Here is a 26,530-nt window from a genome sequence, read left to right as displayed (position 1 = left end):
TAGTTGCACATGGCAAGATTTCATTTTTTTTTGATTGCAGAGTAATACTCCATTGTATATATGTGCCACATCTTCTTTATCCATTCATCCATCGATGGGCATTTGGGCTCTTTCCATATTTTGGCTGTTGTTAATAGTGCTGCTATAAACATTGGGGTGCAAGTGTCCCTTCAAAACAGCACACCTGTATCCCTTGGATAAATGCCTAGTAGTGTAATTGCTGGGTCGTAGGGTAGTTCTATTTTTATTTTTTTGAGGAACCTCCATACTGTTTTCCAGAGGGGCTGCACCAGCTTGCATTCCCATTTTTTTTAATTTTATTTTTTATTTTTTAAAATGTATCTTTTTTTAAGTTTATTTGATTTGAGAGAGAGAGAAAGAGAGAGAGAAGGGGAGGGGGAGAGAATCCCAAGCAGGCTCTGTGCTGTCAGCTCAGAGTCTAACACCGGGCTGGATCCCACCAGCCATGAGATCATGACCTGAGCCCAAATCAGGAGTCTGGCACTTAACTGACTGAGTCGCCCAGGTGCCCCTCCAAGTTTTGTCTCTGCTCATGTTGCACAATTGCTCTTGATCACGTTTCCTAACGTCAAGGTTCTGATTGTGTCACTCTTCTTTAAAACCTCCGGTGGATTCTCATTCATTGTCTTACGTAAAAACTGAAGCAGTGATCAATAAATATGATTTTAAAATTCTAACCTGGGTAATTTATGGAATGCAAATCCCTGGATCAGGATGTTCAGAGGGTTTACACCTTTAGTCTGTATTAAAAAAAAAAAAAAGTTTACAAGTGTTCCAGATGCAGTTGGTTGTTTGACCAAGTGTAACCATCAGAGTAAGGTACACAATTTCTCAGCCCAGTATTTCTCTTCAGGGTGCATTTGCAACCGCATCTTTTACTACTGCTTCTCTACACGCCAGTGCATATGAAGCTTTTGTTGGCTTTCTGGGCACTCCTAACACCTTCTAGTCACAACTTTTAAACTACCAGACCCAACCTTTCTATGAATCCTTCACAGCCAGAAGTAGCCCTGAACTCGATTTACACGAGTAAGCTTAACTGGCTTACAGCCACATTCTATCTTATCTTAGTTTGGGGATTCTCCAATCCCCCTCCCACCCCCTTTTAAAGCTTGTAAGATCGCTGCCTGCGGAAACCCATTTTGTCTTTTATTATTTGAGTGTCCAGAGCCTTGTGCACTTTGTAGCAAGGGCCTTAAAGAAACTGTAGAATCAGTGTCATTTCCTAACTTGATCACCATTGCACATGCGGTATCTTTAACTGTTCCTGGCTTATAGTGGGGCTTTCAACACGTATTTGTGGATTCAAAGAATAAATGAGCGGAGCTCAGGCGATCGTTGCCTAGTGAACTACAAGTCCCAGCGGGCATTGCGTGGGACGTCGGCGGACGCGGTGATGCAAGGGGGCGTGCCGAGCCCGAGGGAGGGGTCGTCCTGCGGGTAGCCGGAGGCCGGGGAGGTTCTGGAGCCTAGGGTGAGAGAGGGAACGAAAGGTGAGCTGGGCTGAAGGAGGGGACGCACTGCCTGGCGCCCCCAATCTATGGAGAGGGGTAAGATGGCGGAGGCGGAGAGCCTGGAGACAGCGGCGGAGCACGAGCGGATCCTGCGAGAGATCGAGAGCACCGACACGGCCTGCATCGGGCCCACCCTCAGGTACCCCCCGGGGACCGGGGCCACCGACGGGCGGGTACGGGCTGGACGGGGGCCAGGCTCCTTCGGGGCTGTGTGTTTGGCCGGCCGCCCGCCCGCAGGGCCAGCGCCAGCCCCCCGTTTCGGGAATCTCGGCGAGCGACCTCCACCCTGGGCAAGGCGGGTCTCCCTCCACAGCCCCGACATGGGGTCCCTGCTCGACCGCCGACGCCCACAGCCCAGTTACTCCGGAGGCTCCTCTTGCCTTCCTCCAGGCTGGGGCAGCCTTGGTTCTGCCTCCGAGGCCGGCCCCGAGCTGGGCGACTAGAGCGCGCCCGGCAGATGGTGGCTTTTAGCAGATCTTCCCCCTGGGGACATCACCCTTCCTCTCCGACTCAGACCCCATCCTGTCCTAGACATAAGTCCTGCTCTACGGACAAAACAGAAATTCACTCACAGTCTGATGATGGGAAATTACACTCTTGCCTCCATAAAATCACAACCACTTCTCAGAAATGAGTTTCTGAAAATCTTAGGCCTGGAAGGAAGTTTCCCTCAACCCGCTCCCCTCTCTGGGTAGCGGGTACTTGTTGAACCCTGTTAGTAAGACGACCTCTTCCAAAGGTGCAGCCTCAAGGTAGTCTCATCGCTGAGAAAAAGTTGTCACCCCTTCTGCCCCCCCCCCCATACCATTACTTTGCCCTCTCACCCCCATTCTATTTGTAAATGTCAAAACAAACTCCACCTACCTCAGCTTAGTGTATTTAACAAAACTTAGGTACCACTTACTATGTACAGTGCAAGAAATTGTATTCAGCAATTTACAAGTGAAACTTATTCAAACTGCAGAACAATCCTATTAGGTACTGTTATTATCCTCATTTTACAGATGAGGCACAGAGAGGTTAAGTGACTTGCTCATGGTCACAGAGAAAATAAAGTAGGGGAGTAGTGATTCCTACTCAGGCTCTCTGGATCCAGGGTCTGCATTCTTAACCTTTTTTGTTATGTCTCAATTGGTGATTATCGTATATCTATACTTCCTGTTAATTATTCACCAGATCCAATTTCCAACCACCTTTCCCTTTCCCCTCAGTTTACTAGTGCCCTGGAACTTACTCATCTTCATCCTTCCTGTTGTACCTCCTGATCTTCATACAGTCAGTAGACAGATAATTCTACTCACCTTGCACAGTCTTGGGGCACTACTTCTCCCTTCAAAGCAGTTATTACTCACTGCTTGTTGTTTTTTTGGTTTTGTTTTGTTTTTTTTTTTTCATAGGGAGAGTTGTCTCATGAAAGAGTGTTTGAAGGAGGGGCAGGCTGGAGACTCTACTCCTCATCTCCACCTGCACATCTTTCTTCTCCAGGGCACAATGGTAGCCTACTTCTCTCTGTGCCATCTCTGGTCATGACCATCTTTAGTAGTTTGCCTTTGTCCTTCATTGCATTGGGATCATGACCATCATACTGCTTTCTTTTCCCATTTTCTTGAGCTCTTAAGGGTGAATGATCCTTATTTCATTATCTTTACTTTTATAAAAACTGCAGACTGCTTATCAGTATTCTAAGTGTGTTACTATCGATTATTAATATTTGGTTTTTATAACACAAAATGTTACTGGAGTTACTGAGGATGCTGTTTCAGTATTTAACTAACATATTTGGCTACTGAGCCAAGCAAAGTTCCCACTGGAGCATCTGGGATTGCTAGAGTTGTAAAGAAGGTTTCTTTATCAGAACACCATTAATATTGTCTTGAGTTGGTTGTGGTTTTCAATTGCTGTCCTTGGTTTATATGATAAGTGACTTTAATTTAGTGTTGTCAGTATAGTTTGTTGTGATTTATTATGTTAATTCTCCACTGAATCATAATGCATATTTGTTCAGCCAAATTTTGGCCTGTAACTTTCTAGTGTATTGATTCAGGATATATGCATTAGGATTAAAATACATTACCTTTTCTCCCTAAAATTCGCTTTATTATTATTAGTGAATTATTTTTCCACTGGAAAGTGGGGTTTTGTGGGGGTAGGTGGATGAAGGGATCTTTTGCCCAAAGGGGACATGGTTTAAAAAAAAAAAGGGTTTGAGGGGCTCCTGGATGGCTCAGTTGGTTGGGCATCCGACTCCGGCTTAAGTCATGATCTCGTGGTTGGTGGGTTCGAGCCCCGCATCAGGCTCTGTACTGATGGCTCAGAGCCTAGAGACTGCTTCAGAGTCTGTCTCCTTCTTTCTCTGCTCCTCCCCTGCTCACGCTCTTTCTCTCTTTCTCTCAAAAATAAATAAAACATTAAAAAAAAAAGGGGGGGGGGGTTGAGAGTTAAGGCACTAGCCTACCAGTTTTAGTTGCTTTTCCGGACTCCCTGGATCATTAGTAGGGGCTCTTCATTTTTGGCCTCATCCTGTCTTTGGCAGATAACCCTAAATCTTACTATCATCCGCAAACATTCAATCACTTGACATTCTGTAAATCAAGTACTAATACCCACTGTCTTTGTCTTTAGTCTACATTGTTCCTGTCCATATTCATAGAGGATGATCTCATTTTTTCCCCTTATCCCATTTACAGGCAGCAGCATGCACAGACTTGATGTTTCAGAGCCCATGCCTTACCCTGGATGCACCTCCATCATTATTACCTCCTCTCCTTTTCCATCGCAGTCATTAAATATATTTAAGGCAGTAGGCTCTCTTCCTGAACTCTACCCTCAACTGTTAATCTCATATGCCTCTTCCCCTCGTCGTAGTCCTTTCTATTTCTTACATCTTTTGAAGTAGTATTTCTAAAGCACCAGATTCTTAGCTGTTCCTGAATTAGGTTTTGTAACTGAAGAGGAACTAAGGAACAGACAATAACAGTGAATTGGTAGCAGATATAAGATAATAAGGTATAAGATTATAGCCATCCCTACAGTTCCTGCTCTTCACAAAAATCCATTTAGCTACATTGCCTAACCAGACTCTTTCCTTTGCCAACTATTACTTGTGAATCATGACTTACTTTCTTTCCCTTCTGTGATACCAAATTATTCTTCCAATCTTACTCCTTTTGGTTTGCGAAGCTAGAGTAGCTTGACTTTTTCATTTTATATTTATCCTTATTTTAATCTTGAACAGTGAATCCAATGGTAGTCAATTTCTATATACCATAAGGGAGAGTGCCTCTCCTTTTTCACTGTATTCTGAAAGACCCAAGCATATATGCACATATAGAGGCTGTTGCCCAGCAAATTCTTTTGGGAAAGCAGCCATCTCTTTCTTCTCTGTCTTTATCTTAAAAATTATTTCATTAGCTGCAAGTCCTAATTTGCAGATGAGGAAAGGGGCCCATAAGATATTAGGGCCTGTCTTGCTTTTAAAATGATATTGATTCCTGCTCTGTACTGCTAATACTAAAATATTGATCAGAAATCACTCATGAACAGTAGCTCCACATTTTCATATTTCAAATCCCATCTCTATATTTCTAGTCTTCTTTCATATCACTTCATATAATATCACTTTCATATAACATTCAGGAGAAGTCATTTTCTAAATTTGCTCTTTGGATACCAGCAATTAACATTCAGTCTTTTTTTTTTTTTTTTTTTTAAAGTAGGCTTCATGGCCAGCGACCCTGAGATCAAGACTAGAGCTCAGATCAAGTTGATGCTTAACTGACTGAGCCACTCAGGGCCCCGACATTCAGTCTTAACTGCTATTTAAGATTTTGTTTTTAAGCTTTTAAATTTAACAGTGAAATATACTGCCTGTAAAAATACAGCTCTATGGAGATATAATTAATATTCCAAACAGTTCACCCATTTAAAATATATATTTCACTGGTTTTAGTATATTCACAGAACTGTATAAACATTACCACAATTTAGTTTTAGAACATTTTCATCACTTTTTTTCTTTCTTTTTCTTTTCTTTTTTTTTTTTTTTTGGTGACATAGCAAGTTTTCAGGGCACATTCATGTGGTAGCTTGTATTGGTACTTCATTTCTGTTTATTGCTGAGTAGTATTCAGCAATACTGAATTGTATTATATGGATATACCACATTTTATTTATTCAGTTGATTGTCATTTAGGTTTCCTTTGGGGGCTGTTAGAACTATGTTTCTATGAACATAAGCGTACTAATTTTTGTGTGGACATATGTTTTTATTTCTCTTGGGCATATACCTAGGAGTAGAATTTCTGGGTCATATGATGCTCCGTGTTTAACATTTTGAGGAACTGCCAAGCTCTTTTCCAAAATGTCAGCACCATTTTACATTCCCACCAGCAATTCATGAGGGTTCCAGTTTCTCCACATTCTTGTCGGCACTTGTTATGATTTTTTTTTTTTATGTTAGGATCCTAGTGGGTTTGAAGCTGCAATTCACTGTAGTTTTGATTTGCATTTCCCTAATGGCTAATCTTTTCATGTGCTTATTAGTCATTTGTTTGTATCTTCTTTGGAGAAAAGTCTATTCAGATCCTTTACTCATACTCAGTTTTTAATTGGTTTGTCTTTCTATTGTTGAATTCTAGGAGTTCGTTTATATTCTAGATATAAATCTCTTACCAGATATATGATTTGCAAATATTTTCTTACATTCTGTGAGTTGTCTTTTCATTTTCTTGATGGTATCATTTGCTGCACAGAAGTTAAATTTTTATGTAGTCCAGGGGCACATGGGTAGCTTAGTTGGTTAAGCATCTGACTCTTGATTTTGGCCCCGGTCATGATCTCACGGTTTGGGGTTTGAGCCCTGCCTCAGACTCCATGCTGATAGTGTGGTGCCTGCTTGGGATTCTTTCTCTTTCCCTCTTTTTCTGCCCCTCTCTCCCTCATGCTCTCTCTCTGAAAATAAATAAATAAGCTTAAAAAATTACTTTGTAGTCCAGTGTATCTATTTTTTATTTTTTTCTTGTGCTTTCCTTCTAGACTGTTGCTTTGTTAGAAATCTATACTATTGGTCTAGGAACAATTTTTTTTTTAATCTTGCTTATTTAACTAAGTTGTAAATTCGGTTCTTACAGGAAACAAATTGGGTGATGTTTTCAAAAACTGTTTTGCTTAAAGTCATTTGATAATTAAATATGGGGACCTGTTTTCCTCATTTGCTACTTCTGTGCCTTTGGCCACATGGCTTTGTTTTCCATTGTCTGCCCTCCCCCATTATCTAAGTTGTACAAAAACCAGCTAATCATAATCTTTGGTTCATGATGTGTTATCATTATTGGCACATGCGTGGACCTCTGTAAGCAGTTAATTATTTTTATAAGCAACTTACCACCCAAGTGGGCACATTTTTCTCTTCTGTTAAAATGGAGATGATACCATGTACATTGCAGGGACAGTATTTATTTATTTATTTATTTATTTATTTATTTATTTTTTTAAATTTTTTTTTTTCAACGTTTATTTATTTTTGGGACAGAGAGAGACAGAGCATGAACGGGGGAGGGGCAGAGAGAGAGGGAGACACAGAATCGGAAACAGGCTCCAGGCTCTGAGCCATCAGCCCAGAGCCCGACGCGGGGCTCGAACTCACGGACCGCGAGATCGCGACCTGGCTGAAGTCGGACGCTTAACCGACTGCGCCACCCAGGCGCCCCAAGCAGGGACAGTATTTAAAAAAAAAAAATGAGATAAAGCATTTTTCATGGTACCTGCCATGTAGTAGTTCACTCACATAATATGAGTCATCTTCTGCCTGTTACCTTTGAGTTTGCTATGTGGTCTTAAGTCTATTTTGGGAGTTATGTTAGTTTAGTGGCTCCTGGTCTTTTTTTTTTTTTTTTTTTTTTGCTTGCACTCACCTATTTGAGGGATATAATATTCACCAATAATCAATCAGACCTATCAAAATAATTATTTTGGGATGGAGTGGAGAATGGAGGAAAAGACAGGAAACAAAGTTATAAAAGCCCCTCAGGTGATTCTGATATACTCCCTCCTTGACCGTCAATGAGGAGAAAGAAATGATCTCTCATTGCTGATTGCTTATTTTTTAGTAATAGCTCCCTTTTAAAAGTAATATTTTTATATTTCAATTATAAATGTAATGTGATTTTTATTTCTTATTTTTTAAAAATGTAATATGATTTTTTTTTCCCCAAAGTTTATTTTTGACAGGGAGAGAGAGACAGAGCATGAGTGGGGGAGGGCAGAGAGAGGGAGACAGAACCTGAGGCAGGCTCCAGGCTCTGAGCTGTCAGCACAGAGCCCCATGTGGGTCTTGAACCCACAGACCGCGAGATCATGGCCTGAGCCGAAGTCGGACGCTCAACCGACTGAGCCACCCAGGCGCCCCAAAATGTAATATGATTTTTAAAAATAAGAAACAGACAGTAAAAACTTAATCCTACCACCCTGTCTAAACTCTTAGATTTGCATATTTCTTTTTGGCTTTTTCCATATATATTTTATTACATTAGGTATTAGAAGAGTACCATCATGTTTTATCTTGGTTTTCCAGTTAATAGGTTATATACAGTTTCGTGCATTGTTATACATTATATAGCTATATTGTTTTAGTGGCTTTATTCATGAATTTATCATTCAACAAATATTAATTGAGCAACATTTATGCACTGGATATTCTTACCACCTCTGGGGTACAGCAGAGAACAAATCCAATGAGTTCCTGCCCTTATGGACCTTACATTCTAGTGGAGCACTCACAAGAATAAACAAACAAACAGATGCATAAAGTAATGCTATTTAGTGATTAGTGTTTCACATGATGGGGTATTGTTTTCAATTAGGTGTTTAGAAAAAGTTACTGTGGCAAAGCTTTGAATAGAGTGAAGGAGCAAGCCATGTGGCTCTCCAGGAGAAGTCTTTTTCAGATGGAGGGCACAGTTGTGTGAAAGCTCTCAGGAGAAGCGTAATGGGGGGAGGTGATGGTAGGAGGTTAGTCAGGGTCCAGATCATGTAGACTAAGGTATAGGAGAGTTTTGAGCGGCAGAGTGACATGCTCTGAATTAGGTTAAACAAGGAACATTCTGGATGCTGTGTGGAGATGGAGTAAGAGAGGAAACAGAAATCAGTCAAGGGGTATTTGCAGTAATAACAGGCAGGAGGTGGCTGTGGCATGCAATAAGGTGTTGGGGAGAAGGTGATGAGAAGTAGGTGGATTTAAAATATATCTTGAAAGTAGAGCCAAAATGTTGGATTAATTTTGGGTGTTAAAGAAGAGAAGAATTAAGGATGATTCCAAGGCTCTTGCTTAAGTAACTGGGTGAATGGTGGTTGCCATTTATTGATACAGGGACTAGAAGGAGAGGAACTTTTTCTTCATAGCACTTAAACTACTGCCTGACACATAGGCTTCTCCACTAGAATTTATTTTCCAGGAGGGGAGAGATTTTCTTTTGTTTGCTGCTGTATCCTGGGAATCTAAAAGGGTGCTCATATAGTTGGTGCTCAATAAATATTTATTGAAAGAATAGGATACAAGAATTGTACCACAAACTGTTAATTATCCAGGGTTGATGAACTGATTTGTGGATTAACTGTCTTAAAAAACGTGTCTAGCCTTTTGAGAGAAAACAAAACTGCTGAAAATCTGGAAAACTTCAATTTATGAGATGTATTTATTTTTTGGAAGTACATATAATTAAAATTTTTAAAAATGTTATTTATTTTTGAGAGAGAGATTAGGATTAGAATTATACATATGGGAGAAAGGGGATGGGTGGCATTAAATAAATTTCATTACCATACGGAATAGGAGAATGAGTTTTTGTGGTTTCATAAAGAGAAGTTAGGTTTTATTTTAATAATGTCATTGAATTGTTAAGCAAATTAGAAAAACGAAAAACTAAAAAAGCCCTCTTATAGCTGATAAGACAATAGTGATTTGGTTCAGTTAGCAATGGACTCTGTGTCTGATTTTATTTGGGCTAAATAAACAAAAATTTTCATTGAAGTTCTTCAAGGGGAAGGTTATTCTGATGTGTTACCTGATTAATTAGATTCAAACTACACAACATTAGTAATCAGAGAGAGAATATAAATGGGAGGATAGTCTTTGTCAGCCATTCCTTTATTGAATATCAAGAGTTTATTAGTTGTCAGATCTCATATATAATGCTGATGAAACTGATCTCCTGGAGATACAACTTTGGAGATAAAATACAAATAGATGAATTATCCTTATTTGTCCGGGTTTGAAATATTTTATTCAAAAAATGGAAAGAAAAGGATAAGAATCATGGACCTAATAAATATATCTTTTCTCCCATTCCCTCTGTTTCCTTATTTTACTAGTTTGTTGTTTATCCTTTTCATGTTTGTTTATTTTTGAGAGAGAGAGAGAGACAGTGAGACAGTATCTGAAGCAGGCTCCAGGCTCTGAGCCTAAGTCAAACGCTCAACCGACTGAGCCACCTAGGCGCCCCACTTTCATTGTGTTTTTAATGCAAAACTAAGCATTTATAATTTTATTTTTCCCCCTTTTATGCAATAAGTAGTGCACTATATATACAGTTCTGCAGCTTGTTTTTTTACTCATCAGATGGTGTATCCATACCCATATGCAGAGATTTTCCTAATTTTTTTTGTTACAGCTACATAGTATTCCATCATGTGAATATACTGTGGTTTATTCAGCCAGTCTCCTATTTCTGTTTAGTTGGGTCATTTCTAGTCTTTTGCTAGACAAAATAATGCAGCAATCATTAACCTTGAACATTGGTCATTTCTTACTGTACTTTTCATACTTTATCTATAGGGTAAATTCCCAGAAGAATGATTGTTGGGTAGACTGATGAGTATGTATGTAATTTGGTAGGTGTTATACTTTTTAGAGGTTGGATCATTTTGTTCTCCCTCTAGTATTCTATGATATTACTCATTTCTCCATAGTTTTTTCAACAAAGTGTGCATTCGACTTGATTTTTCGCCAATGTAATAAATGATAAATGGTATTTCTGTGTAGTTATCATTTGTAGTTTATTGTGAGTGAGGCTGAACATCTCTTCATATGTTTAAAAGGCTTTTTGTATATCTTTGTGTGTGTGTGTGTGTGTGTGTGTATTGTCTGTCTCCTTTGCTTATTTTTCTATAAAGTTGGCATTTTTCTTTGACTTAAGAGCATCAGTAAAGAACCTTTCATTGTTATGCTTTGCTTAAATACAGCAGGAGTATACAAAATGCAATGAGTTTTGGTTACTAAAACAAAGAAACCATTGTTTTTTAAGGAGTGAAAGCTTCAAACTTGCCTTTTCATTATTTTAAGTCATAAAGGTATATGAATAAGCAGACATTTTGAAAGAGTAAAAAAAATCTTCTATCAGGAGACTGACAATTTGAAATCAGAAGATTTTGGGGGAAATGCAGTAACATTATTAGATAAGGCCGCTTTATATACAAATAAAATTCTTAGCAAATCAGAAGTTGTCAATGTTTTAATAAATTATTTACCTTAAAGTATGATGCATCTCTTCACATGTTTACATAATTTCCAGCATCAACACAACTAGTGTATGAATTTATTGCAAAAAGTAATTGATAAGGGCAATTATTTAGTATGGTTTTGGAAGCAGTTTAGAAATTTAGATGACATCTATGACATAGTTTTAATTTGGAATATAATATATATGAATATTAGGTCATTGAAGGAAGCAAAGATTTTCTGATTCTTTGTCATTGAAGTTGGTAATTTGTAGCATTTGCCAATGATACAACAATTGTTTTAATTATGTGCCTTAGTGAAGCTTTCTGATGAAGGCAACTTGAATAAATAAAATCAGTGACTGGCTGATCTATGAAATGTGTGAATCGGGATTGAGATGCTGAGCAATGATGACAATGTAAATTTGCTTGGAGGAAATAGCAGAAAAGGCAGGGGTGGGACGGAAAGACTTAGTAAAAATAAAAACTGAGTTCATGCAGAGCTGAGCTTAAACACTTGAGACCTGAGGTGATTAATAGGTTATTTCTTAGAGATTCGTGCTATGGCTGTGGGAAAGAAGAGTAAAGCCATTTTTGTGATGCAGTAGTATTTGCTGAAGTATTTGGAAAACAAAGATGACAGTTTGCTTGAAGTCTGACCATATTGCATGGACTTTGTTCCAGTCTTCAAGTGAAGGAGAGTTCAGTGACAACATTAATGAAATATTTTAATACTTTGGCTATTTAAAAAAAAAGATTTGTGGTGTGTATCTATAAATTTATATTATATTTTACATTTCTAGATGTCTGCAGAATGGTAAATGCTTTCCCTTAAATTGTAGGTAACTTAATACTATTTCTGTCACATCTGACTAGTCATCTTTTATTCTGGTTAATTGACAATCGACTATTCTTTTTTTTTTAATTTTTTTTTTCAACGTTTATTTATTTTTGGGACAGAGAGAGACAGAGCATGAACGGGGGAGGGGCAGAGAGAGAGGGAGACACAGAATCGGAAACAGGCTCCAGGCTCCGAGCCATCAGCCCAGAGCCTGACGCGGGGCTCGAACTCACGGACCGCGAGATCGTGACCTGGCTAAAGTCGGACGCTTAACCGACTGCGCCACCCAGGCGCCCCAACAATCGACTATTCTTTATCTCTCTTTTTTTCTGATTCTCTCCTTGACTTGTTCTAGAAAGGAATTAGACAGTTTCTAAAAATGTACGTGATTTACAAAGTACATATAATAGATGTGGTGAGGAAATTGGGTAAGACAAAAACAAAGGTAGGAAGAAGACTATGAAGTCAAGAGTGAGAGCAATTAAAAGATTCCTATTTGGGGGCGCCTGGGTGGCCCAGTCGGTTAAGCATCCAACTTCGGCTCAGGACATGATCTCACAGTCCGTGAGTTTGAGCCCCACATCAGGCTCTGTGCTGACAGCTCAGAGCCTGGAGCCTGCTTCAGATTCTGTGTCTCCCTCTGTCTCTGCCCCTCCCCTGCTCATGCTGTCTCTTTCTGTCTCTGAAAAATAAATAAACATTAAAAAAAAAAAGATTCCTATTTGAAGGCCTATACATTTTGTAAAGGAGGTAGGCCATCACTTTGGCTCTGGGCTTTCCAGCAACTAGTGCAAAAAAGAGACATGCGCTGTTATTTGAGTTATGGTGTTGTAAAATTAAAAAGTAGTTACTTAAGGAGAAGCACAGCTATTCTTGGTTCTGAGTAAGACCAGAGAACTGTTTCTCCCATATGTCCTCACAAAGAAGGCCCTGTATAATGTAACTTTAATATCCATATAGTAAATGCAGCAATATGTGACAGGCTGTTTCTTATATTGTCCTTTAGTGAAAGCATATGGCATAACCAAAATACAATTTAGTAAAGGCAGATCTGCAGGGAGCCAAAAGAATTCAGTTCACTGCTCGTCTTGGCTTAATAAAGGCACAGAGTTTTAATATCTATAGTGGAAGTTGAAAGTGCATTATCCAGCCCCCCCACTTTTATTTTTTGATCATTGATCACTTTGAGAAAGTTATGAGCTCTATCTCCCTTTCCTTAGTAAGATGCATATGTATCCAGTTTCCATGATTTCTGATATGGAAGAGTATATGCATTGCATGTATGTTGGTTAATTCTTCATAAATACTATTTTTAATAGTCAAGTTTTTTGATAATTAAAGAGTATCAGTAAGTACAAAGTTATGTATTTTTTTTTTTTTTGCCCATTTTTCTGAATAATCACTTGCCTATATTAAGTACAGAGCTATATATGCTTTAGAAGTAAATAAACGAGGGGTGCCTGGGTGGCTCAGTCGGTTAAGGATCTGACTCTTGATCTCAGCTCAGGTCTTGAACTCAGGGTCGTGAGTTCAAGCCCTGCATTGGGCTCTGTGTTGGGCATGAAGCCTACTTCAAACAAACAAACAAGCAAATAAATAAATGTAAATAAAGCAGCTGGAGGTTGGATCAGTACCTTTTTATAAAAGTTGAAGAGGCTGACGTAAGCCCCCTTATTCCTACAGAAGAAGTAGAGTGAGAGTATCCTATGATAGGGCTAAGATTCTTCCTTAGAAATAATTTAGGATGTTTTCTAGCACTGAAATAAATGCTGTTAAATCCACAATGATTTTTTACATGCTACTTTTAAAAAAATTAATGATTTTAATTAAAAAAATTTTTTTTAATGTTTATTTATTTTTGAGAGACAGAGTGCGAGTGGGTGAGGGGCATAGAGAGAGGAAGACACAGAATTTGAAGCAGGCTCCAGGCTCTGAGCTGTCAGCACATAGCCCGACACAGGGCTTGAATTCACGAGCCTTGAGTTCATGACCTGAGCTGAAGTCAGACACTTAACTGACTGAGCCACCCACATGCCCCTTAAGTTTATTTATTTTGAGAGAGAGAGAGACAGAGAGAGAGAGAGCGTGCACATGCACGCACAGATGAGAGCGGAGGAAGGGCAGAGAGAGAGGGAGAGAGAGACAATCCCAAGCAGCCTCTGCACTGTCAGTGTGGAGCCTGATGCAGGGCGCAATCCCACGCCTCTGGGATCATGACTGAGCTGAAATCAAGAGTCGGACACTTAACTGACTGAGCCACCCAGGCGCCCTAAGTCCATGATGATTTTATTTAGAACAATCTTAAATTTGATGCTAAAAATAACCAACCTGCTTTGGCTATTTAAAAAATTACCAATGAATAAAGTAACCATAGATGTTTGCCTTAAGCTATATAATTTGGAATATACTGTCTGGAAAATGTATGCATTATTAAGGAGGCTATTTACCTAGAATGTATGGAACCTACCGTTCTAGATTTATAAATTAAAAAAAATTGAGATATGTAACTCCAAGAGCACAATGATTGATAAAAAAGATATTTAAGCATGTAGTATGTATTTGTATAACTGTAATTTAGAACTTTAAAACATGCATTACCCAGTGAAATATCCAGGTTAATAAGAATTCTCACAGTGCAACCAACTAGATTACCTTAATGTGATTTTTGATGATACATGTGGCTTGGAACTCTGTTAAAATACTTGCCTGCTGTTCACAGTCTTGAGGATAATCACGTTAACATATACCTTGCACTGTAGTGAAATTACGTTCAGTCACTACTGTGGTTTGATAATCAGATTGATCAATAGATAAAAACAAAAGTAAAGTAAAAACAATGACAATAATGAAAATTATTTTTAGAGCAGTCCTATCATTTTTTGAGTATTTAGATGCTTCCAGTGTTTAGTATGCTAGATAAATGTTCTGTTGTATGTTAGATAAATGATAAAGACCATTTGCCAAAAATGATGATTTGGATTAAAATACAGGCTCTTTTGCTATATTTGTTTTTGATTAAAAAGCTGCGGAGTAGCACAGGCTTTTAATTTGATTGTGCTTTTATATACTGGAACATGACAAACTCTGTGATGAAAGCACATCTTTTGGCACCATGATGTTGTCTAGTGGGGCACTGACATCTTGTGTGTGCAAGCCAGGTGTCTTTGCTTCTATTGTTCTCAATCTCTGTTTTCGAAACTTGCTTCCTTATGTTTTTCTCTTTGCTAATTGTACTTTTGTTTCTTTCCTCATATTTGTGCTTGCTTTTTTGTTTTTGTACCGCCCTTCTATTTCCTGTAATTTAGAACTTTGAAAACACACATTATTCAGCGCAACATCTAAGCAGGCAAGAATCGTCACAGTGCAACTAACTTTCATTTACTGGAATAGCTCTAGTGCCAATAAACAATAGAACTCTAAAAGGATTGATATGAAATGTGATCTTATCAAGCAAAATGAATAAATAAAAACAGCAGATACTGAGCTTGACTGAATCTATGTTATAAAACACTTTTAGTATGGAGTTTGATTTTGGGAAGGACATAACATATTAAAACAAAAAAAAAGGAAAGAAAGAAATAGGGAGCTAGCTAAGCAATTTGTTTTTGATGAGGTAAAAGAATTTCTTGACATGTGAAAGGAAGAAGGGTACAATGAAGGTCTTTTGGCATTAGAGTAGCAAAAGTAAGAGGAAAATGAAATGAGAAGAACTCTTGAAATCTAGGGGCGCCTGGGTGGCGCAGTCGGTTAAGCGTCCGACTTCAGCCAGGTCACGATCTCGCGGTCCGTGAGTTCGAGCCCCGCGTCAGGCTCTGGGCTGATGGCTCAGAGCCTGGAGCCTGTTTCCGATTCTGTGTCTCCCTCTCTCTCTGCCCCTTCCCCGTTCATGCTCTGTCTCTCTCTGTCCCAAAAATAAATAAATGTTGAAAAAAAAAAAAAAAAAAATTAAAAAAAAAAAGAAATCTAAAGAAAAATAGGTTATTAGAAGCATTTTATTTTATTTATTTTTAGTGTTTATTTATATTTGAGAGAGAGAGAGAGAGACAGAGCCAGAGCGTGAGTGGGGGTGGGTCAGAGAGAGACAGGGAGACACAGAATCCCAAGCAGGCTCCAGGCTGTGAGTGCAGAGCCCAACGTGGGGCTTGAACTGAAGAACTGCAAGGTAATGACCTGAGCCAAAGTCAGATGCTTAACTGACTGAGCCACCCAGGTGCCCCTATTAGAAGCATTTTAAATGGTAGATGTGGATGTGACTATATATATTATTAGCTTTTTTAAAAATTAAACTTTTAATTTTGAGATAATGTAGATTCACATGTAGTCATTAGAAATAATACACAGATCCCTTGTACCTTTACCCAGTTTCCTGCAGTGGTAACATCTGGCAAAACTGTAGTACACTAACTATATCATGACCAAGATGTTGATATTGTGTCTTCAAGGTCAAGTTTTAGAATACTTCCATCACTATAGAGCCCTCACATTGCCTTTTTTACAGACACAACCACTTTCTGTCTCCATCCCCTCTTTAGCCCCGGACAATCACTAATCTGTCCTCCATTTTTATAATTTTGTCATTTCAAGAATGCTATATAAATGAAATCATATAGTATATAACTTTTTGGAACTGGTGCTTCTCACGCAGCGTTAATTCCCTGGAGATTCATCCAAGCTGGTGTATCTGTAGTGTGTTCTTTTTTATTGCTGGGGGGTATTCCATAGTATAGCTGTCCCACAGTTTGTTTAGTCATTCACCCAGTGAAGAAGATCTGGGTGGTTTCTAGTTTTTGACTATTAAAAGTAAAGCTGTTACAAACAATTGTGTAAAGGTTTTTGTGTGCACATAGGTTTTCATTTCCTTTGGGTATATACCTAGCTCTGGAATTGTTGGAGCATATGGTCACTCTGTGTTTAACTTTTTGAAGAACTGTGAAACTTATTTTCCAAAGTGCCTGCACCATTTTACATTCCCACTTAGCAGTGTGAGGATTTGAGTGTCTTTAGATCCTTGCTTGCATTTGGTATTGTCACTGCTTTATTTTAGCTATTCTGATAATGTGTACAGTAATATCTCATTGTGCTTTTAATTTGCATTTCCCTAATTGCTAATTATGTTGAACATCTTTTCATATGCCTGTTTGCCATGTGTATATCTACTTTGTTGAACTGCTTCTTCATTTCTTTCGCCCATCTTCGAATTAGGTATTTTTTTTATTTTTTATTTTTTTTATTATTTACAAAACTTTTAAGCGTTTATTCATTGTTGAGAGACAGAGGGAGACAGAGCGTGAGTGGGGGAGGGGCAGAGAGACAGGGAGACACAGAATCTGAAGCAGGCTCCAGGCTTTGAGCTGTCAGCACAGAGCCTGACGGGGGGCCCGAACTCACAGAAGGCTTGATCATGACCTGAACCGAAAGTTGGACATTTAATCGCCCGAGCCACCCAGGCGCCCCTAGGTATTTTTTTTAATGTTGAGTTTTGAGAATTCTTGAGATACTAGTCTTTTGTTGGGTATGTGGTTTGCAGGCAGTTTATTCCACTCTGTAGCTTGTCTTATCACCCTCTTAATAGGGTCTTTTGCAGATCAGAAGTTTTTAATTTTGATGAAGTCTAATTTATCAGTTTTTCCTTGTATGGATCATGCTTTTGGTGTCAATTATAACCACTCTTTGCATAGCCCTAGATCTGTTTGTTTTTTCCCCTAAAAGTTTAATAGTTTTACTAAAATGTACAGTCTGTGATCCATTTTGAGTTAATTTTTGTAATTTTGTAATTTTTTGTATAAGGAGTGAGATTTACCTCAAAGATTTTTGTTTTTATTTTTGCCTATGGATGTCCAGTTGTTCTAGTATCATTTATTGAAAGGTTAGAACTATTTGTTGAAAAGGCTGTTTTTCCCCTACCAGGCTGCTTTTGCACCTTTGTCAAAAATTTCTCAGGTATATTGGTATGGGTCTTTTTCTAGGTTCTCTTTTTTTGTGTTGATCTTTGTGTCTTTTCAAAGAACCAGAATTTTTTCATTGATTTTTTTTTTCTATTTTTCTGTTTTTAATTTTATTGATATCTACCTTTGTTTTTATTATTTCTTTCCTAGTGCTTGTCTTTTTTTTTTTTTTCTTTTTTTTAATGTTTATGTGTTTATTTTTGAAAGGGAGAGAACACGAAGGGGAGAGGGACACAGAATCCAAAGCAGGCTCCATGCTGTCAGCACAGAGCCCGATGCGGGGCTTGAATTCACCAACCCTGATGTCATGACTCTAGCTGAAATCAAGAGTCAGATGCTTAATTGACTGAGCCATGCAGGCGCCCATCCTTCCTGCTGCTTGTCTTATATTTATTTTTGCTCTTTAGGTTCTTGAGGCATAGGAGCTGTGAATTTCCCTCTCAGCATTACCTGTGTCCTGTAAATTTTGATATATTGTATTTTAATTTTCATTCAGGTTAGCGTATTTTTCTTTTTTTTTTTTTTAAGTTTATTTTTTGAGAGAGTGGGCGAGGGGCAGAGAAAGAGGGAGAGAGTGAATCCCAGGCAGGCTCTACACTGTCAGCATGTAGCCCGATGTGGGTCTCGAACCCATGAACCCTGAGATCATGACCTGAGATGAAGTTGGACACTAAACCAACTGAGCTACCCAGGTGCCCCAGTTTAGTGTGTTTTTCAATTACTCTTTAGACTTCCTATTTGACCTATGAATTATTTAGAAGCGTGTTGTTTTCTTTCCAAGGGTTTGAACATTTCTTGTTATCTCATTATTGATTTCTAGGTTGATTCCATTTTGGTTGGAGAACATACTATGTTTGATTTCAGTTCTTTTGAATTTGTTGAGTTTGTTTTATGGCCCACAGTATGGTTTTTCTTGGTATATATTCTGTGTATACTTTAAGAGAATGTGCATTCTGCTGCTGTTAGAGTGTTTTACAAATGTTGATTAGATCCCATTGGTTGGTGGTGTTGTTATGTTGTATATCTTTGGTGATCATCTGTTTCTGTCAGTTGTTGAGAGTGATGTTGAAGTCTCTAAGTATAATTGTGGAATTGTCTATTTCTCCTTTGAAATATGTCATTTTTTCCCTCACATATTTAGCAGCTCTGTTGTATGGTACATACACACTTAGGATTGCTATATCTTCTTAGTGGATTCAGCATTTCATTATATAATGGTCTTCTCTGTCCCTGATAATTTTCTTAGCTATGAAGTCTACTTTATCTAATGATAATTTAGTTAAAATTAATGTTTGTTTTTATTTAAATCAGTCTTTTTAAAGAAAAATTTTTTAAGTTTTTATTTATTTTCGAGAGAGAAAGAGAGAGAGTGCGTGCGTGCATGCTCATGCGCGGCAAGAGGGGGAGGGGCAGGGAGAGAGAGAGAGAGAGCGCGAGAGAGAGAGACACACACACACAGAAACTGAAGCAGGCTCTAGGCTCTGAGCTGTCAGCACAGAGCCTGACGTGGTGCTTGAATCCAGGAACCGTGAGATCATGACCTGAGCCGAAAGCAGATGCTTAACTTGACTGAGCCACCCAGGTGCCCCAATATTTGGACGATGTATTATTTTTCGTCCTTTAACTTTTAACCTACTTCTATCATTATATTTGAAGTGAATTTCTTATTGATAGTGTATAGTTGTGTTATGTTTTTTAATTCACTCTATCAGTCTCTGTCTGGCACATTTAGAACATTTACATTTTATGTATTACTGATATGGTAAGGCTTTAATGTTTTGTTGTTTTCTGTTCTCTCCTTTTTTGTTTCTGTTTTTCATGTCTTCCTTTGAGTTACTTGAATATTTTTATAGAATTCCATTTTGATTTATCAGTAGTGTTTTTGAGTGTACCTTTTTGTAGTTTTGTAGTTTTTTTTTGGTGGCTTCTCTAGGTGATGACATTATTGATTCGTAATTTATCACAATTTACTAGTGACATTGTGTTACTAGTTTAAGTGAAGTATAGAAATCTTACCTCCCTTTTATGTCCCTTTGTCTTTCTTTATTTATACTTCTCTTAAACATTTCCTCTGTAAACATTTAGACCCATCAGTTTTTAAATTTGCTTCAAGCAGGAAACCTAATTTAGAAAAGTTAACAGAAGTAAAGCCTATTGTTTTTACTCATATTTTTGTTTACTGTTTTATATTTTCTTTACTGATGTTCCAAGATTTTTTTTTTTTTTAATCATTTCCTTTCTGTTTAGAGCATTTCCTATAGACATTCTTTTGCAGTAGGCCTGCTGGCAACAAATTCTCTTTACATGAGAATGGCTTAGCTTTCCTTCACAAGAGAATGTCTTGATTTCCCCTTTAGAATATCCTGAAGGATATATCTGCTGGGTGTAGGATACTAGTTTGACAGTTCTTTTATTTCAGCAAGTGTTGTGTGTTTTTTCTGGCCTCCATGGTTTCTGATGAGAATGTGCTATCATTTAAGTTGTGTTTCCTCTATAGGAAAGGTATCATTTTTCTATGGCTAATTATAATATTTTTTCTTGGTCTTCAGTTTTCAGGAGTTTAATTATGATGTGTTTAAACTGGCATGGGCTTCTCTGGGTTTATTCTGTTTGGGATTCACTGACCTTCTTGAGTCTGTTGGTTTATGTCCCTTGCCAATTTGGACTGTTCAGTCATTATTTCTTCAAGTACTTTATTGCCCCACTTTCTTTCTATTCTCCTTCTGGGACTCTGGTGACACAGATGTTAGATCTTTTGTTACAGTCCAACAGCCCCTGAGGTTCTGTTCATTTCTTTCAGTTTTTTTTCCCCCCACATGTTGTTCAGATAATATAATTTCTACTGTTCTGTGTTTTGGTTCACTGATTCTTTCCTCTGTTCCATCCACTCTGCTCTTGAGCCCATCCACTGAGTTGGTTTTTTCTTTTTCTTTTTTATTTATGTTGTTGTATTTTTCAGTTCTAAACTCTCCATTTGGTATTATTATTATTATTATTATTATTATTTATTATTTTTTTTTTTTTGCTGAAGCTCTCAATCTTTGTGTTTCAAGTGTGTTCCTAATTGTTTTTTGAAACATTTTTATTATGACTGCTTTAAAATTTTTGTCAGATAATTATAACATCACTGTCAGCTCGGTTGGCATCTAATGACTGCCCTTTTTCATTAGTTTGACAACTTCCTGGTTCTTGGTATAAAGAATGATTTTTCATTGAAACCTGTACATTTTCATATTATGTTACGAGATTCAGGCTCTCATTTAAAAAAAATTTTTTTTTAATGTTTATTTATTTTTGAGACAGAGAGAGATAGAGCATGAATGGGGGAGGGTCAGAGACAGAGGGAGACACAGAATCTGAAGCAGGCTCCAGGCTCTGAGCTGTCAGCGCAGAGCCCGACGCGGGGCCTGAACTCACGGATTGTGAGATCATGACCTGAGCCGAAGTCGGACGCTTAACCGACTGAGCCACCCAGGCGCCCCCCAATTTTTTTTTTAACGTTTATTTATTTTTGAGACAGAGACAGAGCATGAACGGGGGAGAGGCAGAGAGAGAGGGAGACACAGAATCGGAAGCAGGCTCCAGGCTCTGAGCCATCAGCCCAGAGCCCGACGCGGGGCTCGAACTCACGGACCGTGAGATCGTGACCTGAGCTGAAGTCGGATGCTCAACCGACTGAGCCACCCAGGCTCCCCTTCAGGCTCTCATTTAAACCTACTCTTTCATCTGGCTTTCTTTGACACTACCCTGGCATGAGGATGTGTGGGTTACTGCTTCACTACTGCTAGGTGGGGGTGGATGTCCATGTTTCCCACTTGGCCTCTGTTGACACCTGAGAGGTGCTGCTAATAACTTGCAGATGGGAGTTCTGGCTCCATACATGGTCTGTGCTGACACCATGGTGTGGGAGAGAGGGTTGTAAACATTTGGTGATGAAGAAAGCCCCAGCTCCTTTCTTGGCCTTCTCTGACACCCTAACTGGAATGTTGAGTGCTTTCTTAATCACCTTGCAAAGGTGCAAGCCTAGACTGCCTCTCTGCCTGTGTTGGTGTGAGTGTGGCCATAGTTCTTTTCTGTGGTGTTTGTCTGGAATAGAACAGTGACTGTGAACATTTTCTGTCTTTGTAGGCTACCCCTTTTGGCTAGAGAGAGCAGGCTTTTGTTGAGACTTTTTTGTTTGTTTGTTTGCACTTGTTTGTGTTTCTGAATTGCTGCTCTCTTTAGTTTGAAGTCTGGGTTATGAGGCCAAAAAGAAAACCTAGGAAATTTACCCTTGTGTTGTTCCTTTGGTCCTGAAGTTCCAAGCCAATCTGCCTTTTTCTTTCCATCTCTCAGATTTTTTAAAAAATGCATTATTTGTTTTCTTTTCTTTTCTTTTCTTTTCTTTTCTTTTCTTTTCTTTTCTTTTCTTTCATTATATTTTAGAGAGAGAGTGTGAGCAGGGGAGAGGGGCAGAGGGAGAGAGAGAGAATCTTAAGTAGACTCCACGTTTAGTGTGGATCGACGTGGAGCTTGATCCCATAACCCTGGGATCATGACCTGAGTCCAAATCAAGAGTTGGAGGCTCAACTGGGTAAACCACCCTGGCACCCCCATCTTTCAAATTAAAAAAAAAAATATTTTAATGTTTGTTTATTTTTGAGAGAGAGAGAAAGAGAGAGAGAGAGAGAGAGCGAGAGAGAGAGAGAGAGAGAGAGAAAGAGTGCAAGCTGGGGAGGGGCAGAGAGAGAGGGAGACAGAGAATCTGAAGCAGGCTCCAGGCTCTGAGCTGTCAGCACAGAGCCTGATGCAGGGCTCTAACTCATGAACTGTGAGATCACCACCTGAGCCGAAGTTGGATGCTTAACCGACTGAGCCACCCAGGCGCCCCTTAAATGTTTGTTTTATATATAATGTTTGGAGTTTTTACTTATGCTTAGTAGGAGGAGTAGGAAAAACTACATTTGCTCCATCTTCTAGGAAGTGGAAGTTTCATTATACATTTATAAATTTTATTTTATTTTTTAATTTTTAAAGTTTATTTATTTATTTTGAGAGAGAAAGAAAATGCCTGAGAATGTGCAGGAGGGGCGGGGGGGGGGGGGAGAGAATCCCAAGTAGGCCTTGCAGTGCCAACACAGAGCCCGATGAGGGGCTCGAACTACAACCTCGAGATCATGACCTGAGCTGAAATCAAGATAGGGACACTTAACCAATGGAGCCACCCATGTGCCCCTTGTCTTTAAATTTTCAAATTACTTTTCTTTTTATAAGTATCGTATATATTTATTAGTAAAAATAAAGTCAAGCAGTGTAGAAGAGTGAAGATGTAAAGATGACATAAATACACCAGGAAAAAAATCTGTTTCTGGGAAATAACCATCATTAACTTTAGGTGATCATCATTCCAGATCAACATCATTTCACACAAACATACAAACAGGAGAGGGAGTATAAGAAAATAATTTTCATAAAAAGTGGTTATATTATAATGTTATTTCTAATAAAAAGTATTAAATGTAATCTTAATTGCAGAAGAAACTTATGCAGTTACTGAATTTCAGGTAAATGCTTTTTTTTTCATCACAAATGATGTTCATTTTTAAACATCTTTTCAATGTAAGGTAAAAAGGCAGTTTCTGTATTTGTAATGAAAAAACTCACATTCTAGGGGCACATTTCGGCTCAGGTCGTGATCTCGCAGTTTGTGGGATTGAGCCCCGTGTGGGGCTCTGTGCTGACAGTGTGGAGCCTGCTTGGGATTCTCTCTCCCCTTCTTTCTCTGCCCCTCCCCTGCTCGTGCATGCTCTTTCTCTCTCTCTCTCAAATAAATAAATAGACGTTTCATAAAAACCCTCACCTTTGGGGCACCTGGGTGGCTCACCTGGTTAAGCATCTTGATTTTGGCTCAGGTCACGATCCCAGGGTGGTGGGATTGAGGCTCATGTCCAGCTCCACGATGAGCATGAAGCCTTCTTGAGATTCTTTCTCTCCTTCTGCCCCTCTCTCCTGCTTGTGTGTTCTCTCTCTAAAATTAAACAAAACAAAACAAAACAAAATAACACAACTCATGTTCAATTTTAGGCAATATTAATTGATTTCCCACTGTGGAAGCAGAGGAAAATTAGATATAATTCACATAGCATATAATCCACCCACTTGAAGTGTACAATTCTATGGCTTTTAGTATATTCTCAGGCTACATCATTTCTCCAGAGCAAGTTCCTCTGTTACCTTGCCGAGGGTTAAGTATTTGGCTGCTGGAATGAATATCCATTCGTGGGTGCATGTGTAAGGGTTTGACTATTATGTATTTAATCTTCAACTAATCTGTTTGTTTTCAGCGCTTCCGTTATTCTTGGCATTCTGAATCCTAACCTTCTCCGTGGTTATAGCTGGTCCTTGGACTCCCTTTTGGATTTCATTCCTTTGGCAAATACTCTAGGCACTTTTCTGTACTACTCTATTTCATCCTTACTGCTGTTATCAGCTTTCATCTTCCAGAAATTTGTTCCTATTTCTTGTTAGCTGTAGGCTCTTTTATGTTCTTCTTGGAGTAATGCAGTTTATTATGCCTTTTCCTTTTATGGGGTCTCAGGAGGGAGGAAGATAAATGTACATGGTTGTCTCATTACATTGTAATGGAAGTCTGGAAGCCAGACTGCCTTGTTTACACTGTAGGGTGAAGCCAGTATACATGAAATAGTTGATATTCAATAGATTTTTTTTTTTTAAGTGAAGGAAAAGTAAAGATTTTTCCGTAGCTACTAACTGCACTGTCCCATCTTCCACGCCCCATTTTTTCAATACGATTCATACAGTGTGAAGTCTTATGTGACTCTAACTTTCTCCTCATTTTCTTCTCACATATTTTTTTCTTGGTCTCTCTCCCCTCCACTTTTTTTTACCCGGCCAGTCATTTCTCACCTGGACTGCCGCAGTTTTCTCTATCCATGACCCTTCTTAGCAGCAGTCTTGTAGACTTATTCATATATGTGTCCCAGTTTGCATTTTTTTCTTTCATATTTTGTAAAAAGTATGTTGATTTACATGATTTGCCTTTAAACTTTATTATTTTCTATTTTATGTGAAATTATTTTATGTCATACTTGTTAATCTGTGACAATCCCTAGCAGATTCATTTAGCATTTCCTTTTGTTAATTAAGTAATCTTTATGTACCAGGTACTTTATTTTTAAACTGTAATGGCTTTTAAATATTTCACAGTTTTTTTGGTTTATTGTAAAAAAAAAAAAAACAATTTCAAAGTATATGAGTAAAATTCCCTCTCTTCCCTGTTTCAAATTTACCTCTTCAAAGCATTATTAGTAGTTTGATGTGTAATTTTCTAGGCTTTTTCCCTGTGCTTATATAAGCATGTTTATATATGTACTCACATACAGTTTTATGGTTTTCTTTTTAAATGGGTATTACCGTATACATATATATACACATAAATATATATAAACAGTCTTACATATATAATAATATACACAGTCTTATAGTTTTCTTCTTAAATGGGTATTACAATATATATTTTGATACACATTTGTTTTTTCCTACTTAACAATATATAAGTAGTCATATCTTTATAAGTGGAAACTTCTAGCTCTACTTCATTCTTTGTAATGACTGCAGAGTATTCTGTTATATGGAATTACATGCTCCTCTGTTGATGGACATTTAGATGGTCTCCTTTTCCCTACCAACACCGTTCTTACAAACAATTCTGTATTCTGATAAATATTTTTTTACATAATGATCGATACTGGTATTTCTGTAGGGTAGATACTTAAATGTGGGATTCCTGAGAATCTTTGTAAATTTAACATTTCGATAAGTAGAGGGCCGCCAGGGTGGTTCAGTCGGTTGAATGTCCTACTCCTTGTTTAGACTCAGGTCATGATCTCACGGTTTGTGAGTTCGAGCCCAGCGTTGGGCTCTGTGCTGACAGTGTGGAGCTTGCTTGGGATTCTCCGTCTCCCTCTCTCTCTGCCCATCCCCTACTCATCCTCTCTTTCTCTTTCTCACAATAAATAAACATCAAAAAACGAAACAAACTTGGGGGGGGGAACTAATTAATTCCCATCCCATTCTTTTTTCTCTCCAAGTTAGTTTCCTGTGGAAAATTTAAAGCACGAAAGATGAGAAAATAGCATACTAAACCCCTATGTTCCCATCTTACAGTCTCTTTTTTTTTTTTTTTTGAGAGAGAGAGCACAAAAGGGGGAGGAGCAGAGAGAGGTGGGGAGAGAGAGAATCCCAAGCAGGCTCCCCACTGTCAGTGCAGAGTGCAACGTGGGGCTTGAACTCACGAACTGTGAAATCATGACCTGAGCCGAAATCAAGAGTTGGATGCTTAACCAACTGAGCCACCTGGGCGCCCCCCTTCTTACAGTCTTAGCGGTTATCAACACATAACAAATCTTATTTCATCTAATTCTCTTACTGCCTACCCATTTCTCCCCTTGCCTACCTTGGCTAATTTTGAAGTAAGTACTAAATATCATATCATTTCATCCATAAACACTTCAGTATTACCCATATTACTTCTGGAAAATTTTGCTTTGACTTATGGATTTTTGCTTCATACATAGGCTCCCAGGAACTTAGTGAGTGAATCAAGGACTGTCTGTATTTGGTTTGGAATTATTCATTTTGGCAATAATTAGGTAGGAAGAACAGTTTTCTAAGGTCATACCTAAAACCGTGTAATCAGCACATAGGTTATATAGCTT

The 26,530-nt window shown here is 38.4% G+C and overlaps 1 protein-coding gene across 3 annotated transcripts in view; it reads left to right on the top strand.

Annotated features, from left to right (window-relative positions):
- The first annotated feature begins 1,446 nt into the window (after nucleotides 1-1,446).
- The window catches only part of EXOC6B (exocyst complex component 6B), a 611,818-nt gene continuing 586,734 nt past the window's right edge, over nucleotides 1,447-26,530 (top strand). For all 3 annotated transcript variants that reach the window (XM_030310833.1, XM_030310832.1, XM_030310837.1), the window contains exon 1: nucleotides 1,447-1,674. In XM_030310833.1, the coding sequence (XP_030166693.1) occupies nucleotides 1,562-1,674 (113 nt within the window). In that variant the 5' untranslated portion in view covers nucleotides 1,447-1,561. The remainder of the gene's footprint in view (nucleotides 1,675-26,530) is intronic.

This window comes from Lynx canadensis, chromosome A3 (assembly GCF_007474595.2).
Source record: "Lynx canadensis isolate LIC74 chromosome A3, mLynCan4.pri.v2, whole genome shotgun sequence".
In the NCBI taxonomy this organism is placed as follows: Eukaryota; Metazoa; Chordata; class Mammalia; order Carnivora; family Felidae; genus Lynx; species Lynx canadensis.
The sequence above is the reverse complement of the archived record's forward strand: the minus strand, read 5'-3'. Positions and strand labels throughout refer to the sequence as shown.